At 39.9% G+C, this 14,674-nt stretch overlaps 1 protein-coding gene across 1 annotated transcript in view; it reads right to left on the bottom strand.

The window, feature by feature from the left end:
* The window catches only part of TBCK (TBC1 domain containing kinase), a 188,490-nt gene that overhangs the window by 83,601 nt on the left and 90,215 nt on the right, over nt 1-14,674 (bottom strand). Inside the window, exons 20-22 of the mRNA XM_065404906.1 lie at nt 11,581-11,666; nt 2,493-2,529; nt 72-233 (exon numbers count right to left, since the gene is read on the bottom strand). Coding sequence (XP_065260978.1) covers nt 72-233; nt 2,493-2,529; nt 11,581-11,666 — 285 coding nt within the window. The remainder of the gene's footprint in view (nt 1-71; nt 234-2,492; nt 2,530-11,580; nt 11,667-14,674) is intronic.

The following is a 14,674-nucleotide window of genomic DNA, read 5'->3' as shown; positions in this document are numbered from 1 at the left end:
CATAAACATACATACATTCAACAGAATGCTTAAAAATAGGACACCAGAAAAAAAAAATGCCATTTATATACCTGGTAAATCTGAAAAGAGCAAAATGCATTCATTGAATCCATTAGCCAGAAGCCGGTCCCGCAGTTGCTGCAGAATAGCCACTCCAATACAGAATGGGAAGGAAGAATTGCCAAGCAGTAATGTATCCCACAGATGAAAAATCTTGTGCAGTGGAAAGACATCTGCAAGATGGCACAGGCAACAAAATATTAATTATAACAAAAAATGTTAAGGTTTAAAAATATACATGACTAACCTTCTATAAGTTTTATTGTTGCCTCAAGGTTACTGCTTTTTAATTTGGGAACAAACAAGACTAAACTTGTTTAGCTACAGATTTGTTTTCATATGTGGATTTATTACTCCCTATGGCAATCAACACTTCATTTCAATATTAAATATCTACTTCTGTGGATTATTTTGTTTTCTGGTCCTAAGAGCACACTTTAGCGATATTTCTCTCTCTTTTGGAACAATCTGTAATTATGCATGAGTATACTACTGGAGGTGGGGAGAAAAGAAAGAGTGAAAAACAAATGTATGCAATACTTCTTAGCTGATTGAGCTTTCAGAAGGGATTTTTCTCCTTTGAAGACATTCTGAACCTTTTCTTTCAGGAAAAAAGGACTAATGGCAATCTGTGCATAAAATAACTCTGGATACCTTTATCCTATCCAACATGCTTAAATAATTTTATTAACAACTATTTGTGATTAGAGGAAAAATGGGTAGAATTGCTATGCTCATAAAAGGTTTAACTGAATGGACCAATAGTAGTCAATAGACAACACTGCTTTATTTCACAGGCAATCTTTAACTCTTTGATATTTCATCAGTATATAAAACTCACATTCTTTTCCTAAAAGGAAAACTGATCAATTATTTTTTTAAATAACTCAATACCATCTGATATGAAATTGGAAAACATATCTCAGAGGGGAGGAGGAAGTATATTGGATTATTCCTACTTTACAATTGAAATAATGCATTATCTCCATACAGAATCATCTCCATCATTTAACCTTACCCAGGTCCTTTTGTCCAATGAACAACATAAAATCATGGTAGAGTAGTAACAGATCTGTGTAATAGTGAAGTATTGGTTTATACAATTAAGGTGTATTTGCATATGCTGGCCTTTAACACAACAAAGTCGCTATCATTTTCTCACTTCAAAAAATTGGCTCTATTTTTTTTTTTAAATGTGACAAATTATATATGAAGATTTTCTCTCTCGCTAAGGGCTTCCTCTTTCAGTACTGATCCCTGGTTTCAGGAATAAGAAAAAGTACAAGTTGTCATGGAATCTATTTAAAGCAGGGGTGGGCAAACTACAGCCCATTTTAATCCGGCCCTTGAGCTCCCGCTGGGGAGTGGGGTCTGGGGCTTACCCCGCTCTGTGCGGCTCCCGGAAGCAGCAGCATGTCCCCCCTCCGGCTCCTATGCATAGGGGCAGCCAGGGAGCTCCGCACGCTGCCCCCGCCCCAAGCACTGCCTCCACAGCTCCCATTGGCCACGCAGGCAGCACGCAGAGCCGCCTGGCCATACCTCTGCATAGGAGCCGGAAGGGAGACATGCTGCTGCTTCTGGGAGCTGCTTGAGGTAAGTGCTGCCTGGAGCCTGCACCCCTGACCCCCTCCCGCACCCCAACCTCCTGCCCCAGCCCTGATGCCCCTTCCACCTTCCGAACCCCTCGGTCCCAGCCTGGAGCAGTCTCCTGCACGCCCAACCCCTCATCCCCAGCCCCACCCCAGAGCCCGTACCCCCAGCTGGAACTCACACCACACCCCTGGACCCTAACCCTCAATTTTGTGAGCATTAATGGCCTGCCATACGATTTCCATACCCAGATGTGGCCCTCAGGCCAAAAAGTTTGCCCACCTCTGATATAGAGTATGACACAACAGAGATCTATAAAATCAGGAACAGTATGGAGAAAGTGAATAGGGAAGTGTTACCTCTTCACATAACACAAAACTAGGGATCACCTGATTAAATTAGTAGGCAGCAGCTTTAAAACAAACATAAGGCAGTATTTCTTTGACATAATGCAGTGGAATTCATTGCCATGGATAATGGGATGTATAACTTGGTTCAAAAAATAATTAAATAAGTTAATGGAGGATAGGTCCGTCAAATTACAACTACGGGAAGTCTGAACACGTAACTGAGATCTCTGAAATGGGAGTTGTTTTTTTCCTCTAAAGCTGGAAGAGGCCGGTTTTCTCATAGATGCATGGAACTGAAAAGACTGGTTTTCAGCGTACAAAACTAAAGTCCCTATGGACTCAAGTTAACCTGGGGTAAATTTGAACTAGCCATCTAGAAGTGAAGGCTCTATATTCTTCCCTTTTAAACTGAAATGTATATTCTATGGGAAAATGGGAGACGTTAAATATACAGTGTTTATATTTAACCAAAGGAAAAAAAAATATACTCACGTGTAAACATAGTGAGAAACCAAGGAATAGCATACAGCTACAAGAGGAAGAAAAGGGATAAAAAACACATTTTGTTATGAGCTGAAGGCCATGTCAAGGTTGATTTTCTATTACATTTAAAGCTGTATAGCATTTCAAGTTCCAGTGATAAGACCATTTTCACATAAATGTAACTTCCAGATACTTCATGTTTGGGGCTGAATTTTCCTTTGCTTAAAGAGGTTTTTGTTTGTTTACAAAAGGCTGGGCAGAATCATTTCATCCACTTTTAAGTTTCATGAAAATTAAAAAACCAAACCCTTGTTTTATTAAACGGTCACAATTCCCATCCCACTTACACATACAGATAACTCAAAAATGACTGATCTTGGACATCTGAAAATTGGCATTCAATGAATCTTCATTGAAGAGTACATAGCCAAGTATGAAAAACAAAATAGTTTAGATAATGAAGTTATGAACAACAGGAAATTGTTCCATGCCGCAGAACATTCAGCAAGATGTGGGTATTCACACTTATTGAGAAGAGCACTGGGCATATCTGCTTTTTTTTTTTTTTCCTGTATGGACATCTATTAAATGTGATCCTAATGTACCAAGTGTGCATTTTTCAATGAATGGCAATAGGTACAATTCAGCCTTAAGGACTTAAAGCACTTATCAGTGTATTGTATGCTATTAGCAGTTTAGGTACTTATGCCTAAAGTTTATGTCATGTGAAGGATTTGAGGTGGCACAGGCACTTATTCTGCTATGAGGCAGCTTAAGCATTTATGCTGCCCTTAAGGGCTTTCTGGGCTGTAAAAACTTTATGCTACTGTAAGGCTTTCAAACAGTTTACATTATGCATGTATGGCACTGTTAAAAAGGTATGCCCCCTTCAGTAACTGGGATAGTTTAGGTGCTTATGCCACTTCAAGCATTTCTTAATTTTAAAGAAAATACTTACAAAATTAAAGGCAAAAATCTATGTGGATACTAAGTTGAAGTTGCACAGAAAGTCACTGCAAGTCAGGAATGCAAAAGTTAAAATTCCAATATCAAATTTAACTCAACTGAACTTTAGATATGCAGTATTTTCCATTTCTGGAGAGGTTCTTTTTAGTTAAATGTATAGCTTAGTATTTATGTCATGAAATGCACAAGTTAGTGTTGCTAATGAACCTTCATTTTGCATTTCCTTATGTCTAGTGATTAAATGAACAAGCTCAATATTGCAGTAGTGTGGGTTTTTTTGTATTTAATACACTCTTAACTGGGTCAGGCAGTGGTGGTGTTGAACTGATGAATGTATGTACGTTGCAGTACTCCTTGGATAGAGCTCTCCAAAATTTATTGTAATAGCTACTCTAGGTGTACCTTTCTTCTAACCAACTATTCATAACAGTGGCAGAAAAGCTGAGATGACTTAACTTGCCAGTATTTTCAGCATTAGCACAGGTCTTTATGAATGGACTTGCTATACAGAAAGGAACTGTTTCTGATGGTAAAAATTCTTCTACCATTGTTGATGTGATACACCAGCACAATCTACTTCCACACATGTATTTTTGTAAAGCATTCCATCAACAACTTCATATTCCCCACTACCATCTGAAAAGCCTGCAACAGTGATTGTGCCCTGCCATCACGTTTGTAATCATTTGTTCACATGCAAGAATGTGCAGTATATCCACTAGAAAAGAAGCCTTCAGCTATGCTGAAGGCTCTCTCTTTAGGTATATCTACATGGAGATTAAAGCTCCGTGGCATGGACACGGCTGACCTGGGTTGCGGGGCTTGGGCTGTGGACTAAAAACAGTTGTGTAGACATTCATGCTTGGGCTGCAGCCTGAACTCTGGGACTCTCCACCCTCACAGAGTCCCAGAGCTTGGGCTCCAGCCTGAGTCTGAATATCCACACAGCAATTATTCAGCCCCGCAGCCCAAGCCACATGAGTCCAAGTCAGCTAGCCCAGGCCAGCCGCAGATTTTTATCCCCATGTAGACATACTTTTTGCTTTTGAGATAGAAAATGATCACAGCAAAATACCTGAGTCTCCCCGTTCATAAATTATTTCATTGAGAACTGGAAGTAGATCAGTTCAGCCTCATGATTGGATTTAAAAAATTTTTTTGTATTAGCCAAGTAGACTTTCATACATTCAAAATTACACACACACAAATGTAAATACAAACACCTATAGCTTAAGCTGTGTACACATTTTTTCAACACACAAGAAAAAGAAATATACAAAACTATTGGGCATAACAGAAAACACTAACATGCTGTAAATATGACAAATAGTCAAAAACTTTATCCCTAAAACACAGACCTGACTACAAACGTCATCCACCAATCCTGATCACTACCCAATATGTCAAAAAATTAGGCCAGACAATCTTAAAGTAACAGGTAGTTATTAGGGAAATTACAATAGGAGTTGAAGGGGAAATTATCCTTGTTATTTTCTAAAATATAATGCTACAACAAGAAGGGGTAGAGGTAAGTATAAAAATATTATGATCATTTATCTCCAATGTTTTTATTGCAAACAAGAGAGAACTACTGCATTGTTCAGTATCCCTCCTTCATGTCTTATTATTCCACTGTAGCAGGTCAAAAGTGGAAATGAAGATCCAAAAGGAGAACAGCATGTATCTGGTTTAAAGTACTTGCCTCACAAACATGAATTTAAAACAAATATGCTGCCATATTTACATAGTCAAACCAATATACTCAAAATAAAGATATTCTTAGTAAATACTGCCCCCTAGCAACATCAGGGAAGAATAACTGCGTGCTAGGACTCTGGATAAAACTTTCACCGCAGTGATTTTCAACCTTTTTCCACTGGAGCTCAAACTGCAATGGATTTGCGGGCTGGTGGGTCTCCCTGCATCTTCCCTTCAAATGAGTACTGCTCAATATTTTAAAGAAAATTTACACAGTACTCAATAAGAGCAATATTTGAACTTCATAGACACTAAGTCACATGAAAAAAAAGATCAGCTGAACTTCCACATCAAAAGAGAATTAGTAAAAACAATGAATCAAAATATATACTTTCATTACAACGTAAAAGTACATTTCTCTGAGAAACAGCCTGAGATCATGAGTTGCAGTCCCATAATTATCAATGTTTACTAGATAAGGTTGAGTTTAGTTGTACACATAAAAGCAGCGATACAACCACTTTTTAAAAAAATCTATGAAGAATACAGCCTATCCTCCCCAAAATTAATGCAATTATCATTTGAATGCACAATGAATTTTCTGAGAATTTACAAAAAGTAGATTTACACGTTAGGTATCCATTTTGAGAAGGAAATTCCCAGAAAAAAAACATTGTTAAGATAAAGTTAAGGTTGTATCTATCACAACTTAGGAGTAAAATATATTACAGGATCATCATCATCATCTACAAAACAACCCAAATCTGAAGATAAGTTTGGTTCAGTATTTTCATTAATTGGCAAGGCAATTCTTAAAAGAGAAAACTTAATTACTGTAACTGCCAACATGTGATATACATTTCTTTAAGTAAATGCCAAATTTACAAACTGAATAAACATATGTACTACACATATTTAGTGTGATTTTCAAACACTCATAACTTTGATAAATTTAAACATTTTTCCTCACAAACCAAATACTTACAGGAACTTATGAATTGCCATACTAGATCAGACCCCAAGGTCCATCGACTCTCCGTACCCCTGTCTCTTACAAAGGCTATTCCAGATGCTTCAGAAAGCATAAGAATCCTAAAGGGGACAAATGTGAGATAGTCTGCCTCCCACATTAGGTCTCCTCCTAAATGTTATTGTTAGAGACTGGCTTAAATCCTGAAGCATCAGGTTTAATGTCCCTTCCAAAGTTTTTATAATTCTGACAACCCTGCATATTCCGGATAGCCATATAAATGTTGAGTCCATTTATGAATCTTGATAAGTTTTGGCCTCACTGACTTCTTGTGACAAAGTGGAAGCCAAGCACAGAGAATTAAAATTACTTGCCACAGGTTACCCAGCAATATTGTGGCAGAATGGCAGGACTAAAACTCAAATTTCATGCCTCCTATTTCAGTGCCCTATCCAGATACTGGTAATGAAGGCCCTGAAACTCTAAACACTTATGCACATACTTAATTTTAATTTCTGAGGCACTGTGTAAGTGCTTAAATGAACTATTCATATGCTTAAAGTTAAGCACATGCATAAGTGTTTGAAGGACTGGGGACAGAGTACCCATAAGCAGACAAGATAAATGTAAAGGATTAAACCTAATTCCATCCATCCCCATCTCTCATCCCAAATATGTAAATTAAAAAACAATTGCTTTCCTATTAAATGAAAATTAAAAACCAGCCATGATACACTCATGACTGAACAAGTGTGTGCTTGCAAGAGAGAATGGTATATTTCAGTAAGGACAGTTTAATTCAGGCTTTCAAGGGTAGTTATAAACAAACTGGAAAATAAAAAGAACGAAAAATACATTGGCAACAGTGTTCTTTTAACTCTAGTTAGATAAAGCCTTATTACAGACACCTCCTGCATATAACTGAATCCAATTTCAGGTGTCTGTCTATGACAGCAGCATTACCAAGATGACATTAAGTAACTGCAGCCAGACCTTGTCATCTCTGTTAATGGCCAGCTGACAACTGTGTCTAGCTTCCATTATTTGCAGCTGAAAGCTATTCAGAATAATTTATGGATACAGTTTTCCTTCTAGTAACGTGGCTCATTTCCTTGTTTCTCTTCCCTTAAAAATGGACAGATTTTGATGTTAGAATTATTAGCAAAATACAGAATAGATGTTATAAAACATTATATAAGTTCATACTACAAAACAGTTAAAAAATAAAAAAACCCTGTGAAATTCACCTTACGGATATCTCCATTGACATGTAAATCACATAGCCACAGCAATATATTTAATCCAGGCACCACACCAGCTAACAATATTCACAACTATTCAAGCTTCAGCAGCATTCAATATTCTGAGAGCTACATGACCCAAAGTAAATGGAAGGGTGCCAGGAAACACAATTCTTCCTGCAGCGGGAGCCTGCTTTTCAATGATGAAAGATTAATCAGGGTTTACTTTGATAGGATTAGTACTCAAGCACGAAACTCTGGTTCAGATCTCATTACTGAAGTGCATATCCTTCACCTTGATGGATCTGGGCTGTCTTGTTACAGGTGCAAAAACACCCCTCTCTCTTACTAATCGAAAAGGCAGAACAGGGAAAAGAAATATTTTGATGTGACAGGTGATTTAGGAAGAATGACTCCTCTTAGGAAGCGCAGCTAGGCTTTAGAAAAGTCAGGGATCGCCAATACATTTATTTGTATGATGCAAATACTTTTTTTTTTTAAATGTATAGTTGTACATCATAATTGGTATATATTTTGGATTCTCTATTCTACTCCCTTCACTTGTCATCTTTCTTAGGCTTTCGGTTCTCTGGGACAGGCCTGAGTCTTGATAGTGATTGGGACTCCTGACTACTACCATAATACAAATAAATAAAAATATGTACAAATAAATGTTGTTTAATTATTCATATCTCATGTACAATTTGTCTGAGGGCCCGCAAGAGGCCCATGATTGGAGTCATTGTCTGAGGAGCTCTGTGGAGGGGTTTCTGTAGTGGGTCCACGCAGGATGGTATGGATGGCAATGATAGGGATAGGCAAAAGGATGGGTCAGGGAACATACATATTCTATGTTGCTATTCTAATTCACATGCTGAATTAATGGCCACAGTGTGTTTGCATGGCTATGCTGCAGCCCTGTGCCCCAGCCCCATGTTGGGAGCTTGTATTTTGCTTTTCCAAAGTCCTGTGCATTTCATCTACATAAAACTCTGATTTCTCCCCCTCCCCCATCCCGACACTAGCTTGAAGTGATGCATATGGCCTAGTAAGGTCTTTTCTACACTGGAGTAAGTTTTATCCATCCCTGTGTAACCTACTACATTGGCTAGTCTCTTCAGCTGACTGGACGTATTAAGTTAGTTTTTAAGTGTCGCTATATCCTGTCTCAAGTTGGATCATTTATAAACAATCCTGTTTATCTCCCTGAAACACTGTTACCAAAAAGAAAAAAAGAAATGTACAATAGACTTAATTTATGCTTTCCTAGCAAAAGCTTCATTTGTGGCCACAAACTTGATAATTACATGCATAAGTATATTTTAAATATGAAACTCCTGATCACTTCATGAGTATACACAAATTCATACAGAAGTTGTGTATGAAAAAATCAGTTTTGCAAATTTGGCCCTGTAACAGCAGGCAATTTCTGCAAAAGCACTGATTTAACTGTAACATTTTTGAAGAAACATAGTTTCTTCATAAAATGATAATCATGACTGGTTCAGGAATATATTTTCTGAACAAACACCCTATATTTCCCCTCTTCCCACTGAATCTGTATTCCCCTCTTCCATGGTGATGATTCCCTCCTTCTCCCCACCCACACTGATTATTAGAATGTACTGTCATAAAGCTTGCCACGTATTTTTAATAACTGTTCTATTTATAACCTGACCAGACTTTTAAAAAGTGCTGCCCATATCAGTTAACAATGCTTCTTTTTACTGTCTTCAATGTGTCACCTCAGTACAGGCTTAAGGTATGTCTACAATACAGAGACTATGTCACCATAGCTATGCAGGCATAACCCTATAATGTTGACGTGGCCTGGTTTGATGGAAATGGTTTTTCCATTGGTGTAGGAAAACCACCTCCCTGGAATGGAAACATTTTTCCATTCCAATATAGCTGTGTCTACAGTGGGGACTAGGTGAACATTATTAAGTCGATCGGGGGGTGATTTTTTCACACCTCTGACCAGTTTAGCTATGTCAACCTAAGTGTAGACACAAGCCTTAGTCTGTGACAGAAGTTAGCTAAAACCATTACTGAAAACATTCAAATTATAAATCTGAATGAAACATAACTAAATTTTGTGGACAGGCATTTTATTCAAATGACTCTTCAGCATTCTAGACTACTCAAAACTGCATGGCGCTCTGGACAAAGGGGAGAATATTTGCGAAGTATGGTGGCAGCTGTAACAAGGTGCTATAATATCAAGAACCCCTAGTTCTTCTTTTTAATGAATACATTCCCTTATGTTTTTTTGCTATTGTGCAGCTAGAATTTTCCCATTTTCCCATCTGAAGAGACTACTTTCCCTATGCGAATAAAGTTTCTGGGTCAGACACTTCGATTTAATACATTTCCAGAAGGTTCACGGACATACATCTACTCACTAATTTGCAAGAGCTGACATCATGCATTAAAAAGTAATTAGTCCATGAAGTTTGTATTTAATTAACTTGCACAATTTTTTTATTCTGTTTTCAGTTGTTTCATGGACTAAAAACATTAAATTGTCACTAAATATTCATGTTTTTTCCCCCAAGTCAATACTTTTTACATTATTGACCCTGACATTAAAAATAAAAATCAAACTTTGTTTTTAATTTGCAGTGGACAGTGTATTTTATCACTTCTTCATACACTCATTCACTAACTGATTGTAAGCACTGTCATTGCATCTTCCATGCCAAGGAAAATTGATATTTTTCTTTTAAGAATGAAGTTGAACCAACAACAAAAAGTTTAACTATCTCATCATAAGTAAGGCTGTGTCATGGAGGTCGCGGAAGTCGTGAGGTACCCCCGCCGCCTGAGGCAACGTCCCCTAAGCTCCCAGCCACCGCAGGCAGGGGGGTACCCCAGCGGCAGCACTGCCACCGCAGCAGGGGACACTGGCAGCTCCTTTGCCACCGGGGCGGGGTGGATTCCCGCAGCTCCCCCCCACTAGGGAGGCAGGGGGACCCTGCAGCTCTGAGCCCCCCTGAGCTCCCAGCCACTCAGCATCTGCCCAGTCCCTTCCCATTGTATCATGAATAATTTTAGTAAAAGTCAGGGACTGGTCACGGGCTTCTGTGAATTTGTCTATATTGCCCATGACCTGTTCGTGACTTTTACTAAAAATATCCATGACAAAATCTTAGCCTTAATCATAAGCCCTTTGAGAAATGCCACCCACCAGAATCAATGGATAGGGGCCAGAGGTGAAAGGGGAGCAGTCCCAGTAGCAAGGGAGGGAGACACTCGCCAAGGGACAATAAATAGCTCCTACCCTGGGAGTCTCCAGCACCCACTGGCCAGGGGGAGAAGCATGCTGATTGGCCAGCACTCCCCTGCTCGCAGAATTTAGCTCAAGGCAGGAACCATATGGAGCATCTTCTGTCTCAGTTCAAGTGGACCATTCTACCCACCCAAACTAGGAATGGGAACCTGGCCTGACAGATGCTGTGGGACTATCCCACTGCCTGTTCAGGGGATTATGAAGGAATTTTTTCTCCCATGGGACAACTGGCGGAGGACAATGACGTTTTTGCCTTCCTCGCAGCACCTGAAAGCCACAGTGGGTTAAGTAGGAACTCACTTAGTACCTAACTGAGGTACTGGGGTGAAGTCGTTTATTTGCTGAAACTTGTGGCCAGTTTCCAGTGCAGTTAAGAGAATAAAATGAACAGTTCCCACGAGGTGAAAGACCTGGGATTTTTGTGGTGAGCTTCGGGCTCATGTGACAGGTGAGACCTTGTGGTCTTCACTGGCTGAGGTCCCCACCCTGCTGCACCCTCTGTCCCCCTCTGGGGGGTAGGGTGAAGACAGCCTACCTCGTGTTATGGGTTGTATGGTAAGGAGTCCTGTAATCCTGGTGCCAGTTACAGGTTATATGGTAAGGAGTCCTGTAGCTCTCTCCCCCCCCCTGCCCACTTGAGCTAAATAAATGCCTAGTACAAGAGATTATGGGTGATGGCAGGTAGTGCGCCTCCCTTGTGTTAAAATTTAATAAAAGTTGCAGCCTGACACTTAATTATATGCATGTCCCTGTCCTCATTTTGCCACTGCGTCCACATCAAACTTCCAGTGTCAGAGGTAAAGTTCTTCCATATGCAACTTTCATTGTGTCAGCAACAATTTAGAAACACCCTATTAGAATTACCCTCTCTTCCTTTTTTCTCCTCTTTAGCTTCATTATACAGCATTTACAAGAACCCTTAGCACTTACATCTGGAATAAAGCCAATTTCATTGAGATGGTTACTCAGCTCTGGGTCATGGAATGCAATCATCTGGGAGAACACTGTCAGGTATTCTGAAATGACAACAATGTTTAAGATCATTGCCAAAAAAAGAGAACAACACACAACTGCACACTTAACTCACACACAAGGAATACATGTACCTGGAACAGTATTAATTATGAAGCTTGCGCTTTTCTTTATACATACAACACCATTTTAACTATTATATTATCCATTAGGATTATTTAAATACGTTTTTAAAAAGCCATTTTAAGTTTTTTCTCCTCTCCCTGTTTATACCATGTGCATCTTCAACAGTACACAGCTTCTATCACCTCTACACTTAGGCTTGGTCTAACACTAGGAACTTATGCTGGTATAACTATGTCGCTCAGGGGTATGGAAAATCCATACCCCTGAGTAATATAGTTATACCAACCTACCCCCAATGTAGACAGGCCTATGTAGACAGGACCAGCTTCTCCTGTTAACATAGCTACCATCCCTCGAGGAGATGGAGTATCTACGCCAACAGCAGACGTTCTCCCATCAGTGTAAGAAGCATCTTCACTAAGCGCTACAACGGTGCAGCACTGTACATGTAGATAAGCCCTTAGAGCTTTCCATACTTCCTTTTCTACTCAGATACAGCTAAAACAAATGGAATACTTGGTTGGTGCTCAGCAAGTAACACACTTGCAAATTACACAATTAAAAAATAGCAAATATTTCAGCATGAATATGAAGTAGGTCTTGGGCATATCCCACTGATTAAAGTAAATTAGAACCAGGTTCTTCCAGTAATTTCCAGGAACTGACTTGCACTGAAAACTACAAAGATATAACCACGCTAAACATATTTGCTACTAAGTGAACTTGTTTACATCATTATGTGGATTGTAGTGTTAAGCCTCTCCTCCCTTTATTAACACCTATCTTCTTTATTTTCCTTTCTGGGGAGGGAAAAGAATTATTACAGGACAGATTTAATAATGCATCTCCAGTCCACATCAGGCTGAAAGGGACAGTTTAACCCAATTGCCTTAATCATTATTCACATTTAATTTCGGAGGAGCCAAAATGGAAGCTCATCCCCTTAAAGGCTTCTCTCCACTTCCTCCCCCTTACACACAATTTCATTTGCCTATCTGCAAGTCGAGCCTTTCTTAGAATCAGAATCAAGAGACTTTATCCTTGCAATTTCATGACAGGTTGCAATTCCCTTTCCCTTCCACAAAGTTCTCAAATTTCCAAACAGTGCTGCTGCCTGACACTGCATAACCCTGCCCCAATGGCAGAGATTTCCAGGTCCCTCCATCAAAGGCTCTTATAAGGCAGCATCTTCATGCCAAGGAGTCATAGCCAGACACCCTTTAATAATAGCTTCTTAAGTGAATGGTCAGTAAGTGCTGCTACAGTGCCTCAGGGAGTCCCCAAACTGCTCCCTCCTTAATTTGCAAGCATTCCATTTACAAATACTGGTATCAGGGCTTGTCTTTTATCTTGAGTTATCTTCATTCAGTCAACACCCTGAGTTAGCCTAGTCCCAATGAGAGTTCTCATACTGCAAATCAACCCTTGATCTGCACTATGGATCAGCAGCACAGAATGATTGGATTAGCAATATAGGGCTTGATTTCACTGACCAAAAAAAGGTGTGTTTTACCCGAGGATAACTAATGCGCATCAGCTATCCCACTGTAAAACATAAATACAAGGCACTTCAGTTTTACTGTGAAGTAAACTACATGAGGTTAATCACAAGTCGGGGGTGGGGGTGGGAGGGGTGGAGGCATAATGCTGACCTCACCGATCTACCTCGCCATGAATATTTTTATTAAAGCTAATGTTTAAAATCAAATTTACACAAGTTAAGGGGGAAGGTACTGTACATCTGGGGTCAGGCTTGAGTTATGAGGGATTACAGGTATGCGTTACAAGGTTCACAGGATACATACATAGTACATAACCAGCAGAGACCCAGACTGGGGTGCGGGAGTTTTTTAAAACATCAGTGGATAAGTGGTCTCAGGTACGCCACCCATAGAATGTATTTAGAGTCCAAGTCAGTATTGGTGTAGTGAATAAGTACATGGGTGGGGTGCGTCCCTTGGTTCATCAGGGAAGGAAGGAAGTGGGTTATTTCCCTGTCCGGCATTCTCGCTTACTCAACCTGGTACTGACGGTCTCCTGTGATGTGTTCCGTGTAGATGTCTCTGGACCACCTGATGGTGTCGGACACCATGAGCTGTCTCGTGAGCCGGGCGTAGCGTCGACCGACACTGCACACTCTCAGCACCAGCTCGTTGTGAGGGTCCCACGTGCCCAGAGCTCCCACAATCAGGGCGTGGATCTGGACCTCGTAGCCCTGGGCACAAGTCCCCTGTCTCCACTTAGGATTTTGCAACAAGATAACAATCACGTGTTTGTTATCTGGCCATAAAAATCACACCTTTTTAAGAAGTGAAAACTAAGACAGCGTAACTGCATCCTCACTGCATTACTAGCGTCAGCCTCACTCAAATTTTAACTCTCATATTCTGACAGAACAGCTAGCTAAAGTTTAAAGTACCACTTAACTTGAGCTAGAGATTTTTATGCATGAACAGGAGTCATGTTAGGGGCAACACAAGTTATATCTTGAGCTAATACTGCAATGAAGACAAGCCCCCAGTCTCATTGTATGCATGTATTATCCAAATAAACTGGTTGGACAAGCCACGCTTAATTTAGCTTTCCCCACATTCACAGTACTCACACATTTGTGTTAATAAAATACCCAGCAACCATGGGTAAGGTACAGGGCTTTTCTACACTTACAGCACTGCAGTAGCACAGCTGCACCCTCTGCACTGCTGTATCGCTTAGTGAAGACGCTACCTATGTCGACGGGCAAGCTTCTCCCTGTCGACATAGCTCTGTCTACACCAGGGGTTAGGTTGGTATAATAATGTCACTCAGGGGTATGGATAACATAGTTATACTGACATAAGCTGGTAATGCAGACCAAGCCATATAAAGCCAGTAATCACATACATTCAGATGTGTGCTGATGAAAACAGATTCACAATTAACTTCC

Source organism: Emys orbicularis, chromosome 5 (assembly GCF_028017835.1).
Source record: "Emys orbicularis isolate rEmyOrb1 chromosome 5, rEmyOrb1.hap1, whole genome shotgun sequence".
In the NCBI taxonomy this organism is placed as follows: Eukaryota; Metazoa; Chordata; order Testudines; family Emydidae; genus Emys; species Emys orbicularis.
The sequence above is the reverse complement of the archived record's forward strand: the minus strand, read 5'-3'. Positions and strand labels throughout refer to the sequence as shown.